This window comes from Ammodytes marinus (genome assembly GCF_949987685.1).
Source record: "Ammodytes marinus genome assembly, chromosome: 4".
Taxonomy (NCBI): domain Eukaryota; kingdom Metazoa; phylum Chordata; class Actinopteri; order Uranoscopiformes; family Ammodytidae; genus Ammodytes; species Ammodytes marinus.
In genome coordinates, this window is record NC_137233.1 from 8,403,012 (window position 1) to 8,410,410 (window position 7,399).

At 41.7% G+C, this 7,399-nt stretch overlaps 1 protein-coding gene across 1 annotated transcript; it reads right to left on the bottom strand.

Moving 5' to 3' along the window:
- Positions 1 to 808: 808 nt before the first annotated feature.
- LOC307249861 (cytochrome c oxidase subunit NDUFA4) lies at positions 809 to 7,045 on the bottom strand (the record flags this gene model as incomplete). The annotated part of the gene is made up of 4 exons (XM_080026746.1): positions 809 to 938; positions 1,911 to 1,974; positions 3,488 to 3,573; positions 7,004 to 7,045. The coding sequence occupies 4 exons, from the start codon at positions 7,043 to 7,045 to the stop codon at positions 882 to 884; spliced, it is 249 nt and encodes an 82-aa protein (XP_079882872.1). The 3' UTR covers positions 809 to 881.
- Between the last annotated feature and the right edge of the window lie 354 nt (positions 7,046 to 7,399).

Sequence of the window (7,399 nt, forward strand, 5' to 3'; positions counted from 1 at the left end):
CCTATACCTGAGTGAAAATAATGTTTTTTTTCTTTCAAACGTGAGCGTTGATCAAACAGTTCAGTGATTTGTCTCTTTCGACGGCATCTTTTCTGCGACTGACAACTGTTTTAAAAGAACTTGATGACCCACACAAATATTCATCTATTTTGGTCCTCTTCATCTGCATCATTCTTTGTGTACAGATGAAATGAGCTCAGTAAATAATGTGTTTTACCTCGGAAATTAAAAGCAAGATTTGGTAGTGCTTATATGGATTAATTAACACGGTTAGTCACATATATTGGATTTGTATGGTGTCCATAGGAATGCATGACAGACTGTATTAGTTTAGCAGTTGGGTGTAGCATAGTGAGTAAGCAGATTTGACCTCAACCTATAGGACCAGGAAGAGTTGACCTCCACTGTTTTATCCAGCGCACAATTTTTTTTTGCACTAGAAGCTTGTCCTTCATGTCTCTGTTCTATTTTTTTACAAACCTTGACACACTGGCACAACAAGAAGTGTGTTGAAAAAGTTGTTGAGTGGTTCTTCATTGGGGGATATACCGTGAATTGCTATTATACTACATGACGTTTAAATTAACATCCCATGCCTACTCATGCAACTACTTTTTTATTATTATTACTTTAGCCTGAAAAGTATAACATTAATTTTCATCTCTTCACCAATACCCAAAACACACAGTATAAACAACCCTTTAGCATGTGCTATATGCCACAATGTAATCACACACTGAACAAACAGCTTTCAGACTAATCTTAATCTTTAATAGTGTTTGTACATAGGGTTACAGTGCAAAGACGTGTGACATCAGTGAGGCGACAGCAGGAGGTCACGATCAAACTTTTTGGTGCCCCTGAAGTTGCCTCGAGGACCTTTAGAAGTCAGGGCCCTCTTTCTTCAAGTTCTTGTAGTCTGTTTTGACGGCCACAAACTGTGGAAGGCAGAAGACGAATACATTTAAATCTGTTTTGCTTAAATTAAATTCATCAGTGCTGTCTTTAGGAGAACACTGGGAGAGAGAGAGAGAGAGAGAGAGAGAGAGAAAAAAAAAAATAAGAGAGGCAGGAGTGCACATCATTTTTTTTCCCTTCTCTGGAGCAAATGTACATGGATGATAAATGTATTGTGCGACGGAATGCATATGTTCTGTATACATCACAGCCCACCAACCATGAAACACACATTTTTTTGAAGTGATTATTTTTCTCCCTCTGTGTGTGTGTTCCCCCTCCCCCCTGATTGGTCTGCCATTACATCCCTCACCTTCCCCCCCCCCCCCCCCATCTCTCTCCCCTCTTTCCCACTCCCCTCTCCTCATTACGATTATTGTTTGGACTTGGGTGGAATTTCGAAGCGAGACCTTTGCCTTGCTATGGAGAATTAAACATGCCGTGGCCTGACCTTTTGACGGCAGCGACTTTCATTCCACCGGCAAGCAACATCTAGCCTTGAAACCCTCAGAAAAATCTCTCTTTTCTCCGAGCGAAAAAACACTATCGTCTACCGTCATCTCTACTTCTGGGACTTGTCAGATGCTTGTTTTTCTGGCTCTGTTTTGGGGTCAGTCAGCTGCTGTTTTAATATTTTCATCAGTTCGACTGTGACCTTGATCAAGAGGAAAAGGCGAATCATTAACGACCGCTGAAAACTCCCTCGTTCCATCGGCCCCTCATTTGTTTTTGAAAGACACATTTTCAAACATTTGCCTTTGTTTGGACAGAGAAAGCAGCCATGTCGATATTACATTATTTTGCCAGCACTGTGTTTGTCCAAATCTATTCACTTGTAGGTGTTTTAGGCTCATGATGGATGTGCTATTTTCTGTGACTCAATGAAACTGCCATTCCTCTCTTGATTAGTTTTTCTGGTAAAGACATGATTGGTGTGAGCGGGTAAGTATTACCTTGTACTGGTAGGTCGGGTCGAGCTTGTTCCAGGGCTCTGGGTTGTTCTTCTTATTCAAGAAGCTGCAAATGGAGAAAAATTCAGGGCAGGCAGAATAAAGAGAGGCGGAAGGGAGGGAAGAGAAAAGACAAAGTATGAGGATGAGAAGGACACACATGACGGAGGTATGGAACAACATGAAGAGCCCATGGAGAGAAAAAACAACCAGACTTAGAGAATAAAAAAACAGGCCGACATTTAAACAAAAAATTAAAAATCAAGTCCAAGTATGAGTTTGTGCTAGATTTGACGAAAGTCCCTCCAAGCATTCTTGAGATACTGTAATGCGTTCATGAGGCATGAGGTCAAAGTGACCTTGACCTTTGACCTCATTAGTTGAGTGTGAATGGATATTTGTGCAAAGTTTGAAGAAAAATCCCTCAAAGCGTTCATGAGATATTGCGTTCATGCGAATGGCCCGGACGAACAGACAGACGGACAACCTGAAAACACAATGCCTCCGGCCTTCTGCTATAGCGCTGACGCAGAGGCATAAAAAGAGAGGCGATTATGGGATGAAATGAACTCAGCCCAGTGACTTGGCTGAGCTCCTCTGTTCATTAACCAAAGTCTGAATTTCACAGCGCAATTCACTGCGACTTTCCAACCCTCCTTCCTCCCCCTCTGGCTGCACGTCACAATGCCAACACACAAACAAAGACACAGGGAGACTGGTGGCTTAGCAGAGCATGTCTCGCCCTCTCTCCCTATCTCTCTCTCTCTCTCTCCCTCTCTTTCCCTATCTCTCTCTCCCCCCTCTCTCTCTCTCTCCCCCTCTCCCTCCCCCCCCTCTCTCTCTCTCTCTTTCCCTCCATTACCACAAACACTAGACAGTCTCTGAGAGAGATGTGTCCACTGACAGCACTCATCGCCAGCTGAGGATGAGGTTAGTGGTTATGGCTGACCCTCACAACAAGTGGTTCTGTGTGGCCCAAAGCAGGACACGGCCGCTGCACATCTACTGTATGTGTGCAGTCACTGGGTTCAGTGAGGCTGGTGCACCTTCTGAGATATGAAAAAAAAATAACAGAATGCTTTGTTTTTGTTTCTAGAATAAATACAATACACAGTCCATCTGCAATTGTACATTGGTGGAACAAAAGTTTTTTTTCCCCTCTATTATATGATTTTTAATGCTCAGAGGCTTCCGGAGCACACTTTCTTTTCGGTTAGATATAGTACAGCTGATAAAGAACTGCCAGTGGCAGACAGCTGAACAAGATAAGAACTAGCATCTTTCTATTTGACTGATTTGTGTATTGCTGTGTATTAAGTGAGTAGGGCTAAAATATTATTTGAGAGATTAATGTGCCTCAAAGCAGCTAGCAGCAAATCTGGGTCTATTGCCAACCGGCTATCAGAACCCAACTCTGTTTGGCAGCATTAAAAAATCCTCCAATGACGCAGAGCCTTTATTTATCCAAAGACTTGGATTTAGCTTCCAGTAATGGAGAGTGTCTGTAAAATCCCGCAGTATCAAACGCAACGTGGCAGATTAACACAGTGACTGCAAGTTCAAACAGACGACAGACTTACGTGACATGGGGTCCTCTTGCCAGACGGATCAAATAGAAGGAGGCCCCCGTGAGGCCCACAGTCAGGAAGAAGAATTGAGGTATTAACTGAGGAGAGGAGAGGAGGGAGGCATTAGGCCAACAATACAGAGACATATGAAGGTAAACAAACATATTCCATCAAGTGTTTGTCTGTGATAGGCTACGTCCCGTGAACATACACTTGTGTAAAATACACAAACACACACACACACACAAACACACACACACTTTCACCGGTAGTTGTTATTCCTGTTTTTCCTCTGCCTGCCCTCCTCCATATGCATGAGACCCAGGCCATGTGTGAGGCAGCTCACTGTCAGCCTGGGTTGAATGGGCAAGGACGCCGTGGAAGAGAGAGCTGCCGTGTGTGTGTGTGTGTGTGTGTGTGTGTGTGTGTGTGTGTGTGTATTTCACACAGGTGTATGTGTGTGAGCCTCTCCTGCTCTACACTATACCTGTCAGACTGAGCGACAGCATCTCACACACACACACACACACACACGCACACACACACACGTATATACCTATACACAAAAAGCTGGACACACTCAGAAACACATGCATATTCAGGCACACATATGCACGTAACTGAGCTAGCGCACACACAAACTCCGAGCACTCAAACACACAGGCATAAAGGTGTCTGCAGTCACACACACACACACACACACACACACACACACACACACACACAGACACACTTTTAGTTGACATTCTAAGATGTGATGATGACAGGAATTAAAATAGAAAAGCACATTAGGGGACAAGGGGATAATGTGATACGTCATCTTAAACACCCAAAGCTTAGCTGTGGTAATCCTCCCACCAGGCACACCTTCTATTCATCAACGCTGGACTGCCATACACATTCTGTCTACCTTGCTACCATACTCTATGTATGAGAGTGAGAGGAGGACGGAGAGAGAGAAAGTCACACCAGTGGCGAACAGCTGTTCTCAGCCCACACGGATCCAGTCAAGCTGTAGAGAAATGACAGTTTGATCAGGTTGAACTGAAGCATGTCTCTACTCGGCTGTATCTAGACATCTGTCTACTGTCTGATTGCGTTACCACGTGCCTCGTTGTGTTGATTAGGAGAATGTCTTGTGATGAAACTTTTGATAATCACCATCTTAAAGCTGTGGTACAGATATGCACATTTAAACGACTTAGCACACAACTACTCAATCACTTTGCCTCAAGAGCATGGACCTCCTTCACAGGTGCAAAAGTGCAGTTTTGGAAAAAAAAAACTATTGTCAGACTCAAATATTCTGGATAGAGCTGCAACTAAATCATTACTACTACAACTACTACTACTACTACTACTACTTATTTTCATTGCAGATAAAACTACAGTAATTATCTTTTAAATTTTCCTTTTCATAATTATCATATATTAAATGTCGGAGAACTGATATGTCAAAATTTCCCAGTAATCACCAATCGACAAGAACATTTTTGAATCAGTGAAACAAGTAGCTATCACGTATCAAGGTAGTGTGGAGGGAGATTAGCCAGCCTGACTATACATTTGAAAGAGGACAATGTTCCTGCAGACAGCCTCCTGCTGTTCTGGGTCAGCCTGCCCCACACACAGTTATAATATGAATGTATATCTGCCTCCCAACCTGTCTCCCCCTCCTCTTCCCCCACCCAGCTTACCTGTCTACCTGTCTCCTACCTCCCCCACCCTTACCTGTCTCTCCTACTCAGATCAACCTGACTCCTCCCATGTTTTACAATAACAATGTATGTATATTAGAAACTGTCTGCCTCTCAGCCTGTCTCTCCTCCAAACCCACGGTTAGACACCTCCTGTTTTTTACCACTACAGTAGTTATTCATTTTTTACTTATCAATGAATCGGCTATTCATATGAGCTCTTATTCTTTTAGAGTTGCAATGTGTTTATCCATTTAATCATGTTTACATGTCAATTACGTTTTAACTTCTTGGATAAGTAAATATTTTTTTTATCTTCATTTTCCCACAAGATACATAGGTAAATAAACATATCCCAATTTCTCAGAGGCCAAATTCCTTGTTTTTTCCTATAAACAGTCTGAAGACGCATGATATTGCATTTGCAGTAACATATGGTCGACCAGATAAGGAAGGCCTCAACATTGTTATGCTGATACCAGTGTTCTATTTTGACTTTAAAAATTACAATTAATTGAATAGCAATCATATTTTACTTTCATCACTAATCAATTAACTGACTATATTCACTGTCTTTCAGCGCCAGTTTCCTATCTTCTCACATATTATACCATGTGTTCACCCATCAGGGGGTTTATTTTAGCTGAAATCTGATTATGTTCACCGTCAACTTCTCAACTTCCCTAAGTTAACCTTCAAAAAAATGCACAATGCACATCCAAGTTTTCAATGCATACACACTCACACAAGGACATGCTAACAGACACACACAAGTGCACACAATGCAACCAATGCACACACACACACACACACACGCACACACACACGCACATACACACACACACAGACACTGTACGCTGACTGCAGATGCTCAAATAAGCCAAAACAGTCACGACAAGGCACAAACAAGTGGAAGCAGGTCAGCTTTGATTACTGACACGCACTAGGCCTGTGTGTAGAGAGCTGTTCAGTCCCCAGTGCTGATATCTTCACATCGTGCCACACAAGTGAGTGTGTCACCTTTTACAGTTCAGCCTGACCGAGATAGGAAGGGGTTTGGTATACTCGCTGGGGTTCGATACTGTTGCTGCCCTTATTACTTTTCTGGTCCATCGCCAAGCCAACACTGTCAATCCATGAATTTGGGTCACCCTCAGCATAACTCTGAACCAAGAGGAGGTGGGGGTGGGGGGGGGGGGGGCAAGCACAAACAAGCTTCTGTGTCTTTTTGTGTTTAATTTTTCATTTTATTATGAGCTGTCACTGTTATAATGTATTTATGTGCAGTCAATGTATTTGTTAAAAACAAATCAGAGGATTACATGTCATTATTTTACTAAAGTATTAACTCAAAAGTCCACTCGCTATTCATGGAATTAGCTAAGATGTTAATATTTTAAAACTGTTAATACAATTGTGGCCGAAATGTTACAATAACTTCAGTCTTCAGGCCTGAGATGCACTGTAACTAATGATCATTTTTCCATAATCAATCACTCAATCTGCCAATATCTTTCTAACATTTGAGTAATCGTTTTTATTAAATGTCAGAAAATGCTCATCAAGTCGGTGACATTTGATAATGGCTTGTTTTGTATGTACAATATATTTATTTCCAAAGGGAGATGGATAAGTCTGCTGTGATTGATTTGATTCAAAACTGAAGAATAAATATATACAATTTGAAAAAAACAATCAATGTCAAATTTTAAAAAACAATGCATCTACAGTAAAAAAAATTCACGCCTTGTGTATGCAAATAATATACGTCAAAATTTGTTGTTGTTAGTCATATAGAAATACATAGATACGTGAATATGATGCAACCTACCCCCGGATGTTTCTTCGCATGTTGAAACATGATCTTAATCATCTTTATTATTCTTCCAAAAGAAGTTAGCAGATAAATCCAAATAAAAACAAAACCACGAAAAGAAAAAAGAAAAGAAAAATATGACACCTAATGTCTGACTAATGTGTCCACGAGAATGAAATGTCTCCGAATGAGTTGTGTCTAATGTTGGCAAGCACAGTGAAAGCTGTTGCCAGTATCTGCCCTCTCCGCTCTGTCTCTCTTCATTGGGTGAACCAGGGTCAGAGAGGGGAAAGAGGGATGAGGGGAGAGAGAGAGAGAGAGAGAGAGAGAGGGAGAGACAGTCCTAATCCTTAAATTCACATCTGTATGTTTTCACTTGATCTTCTTCTCCTAACACCTGATTGGTGGGCC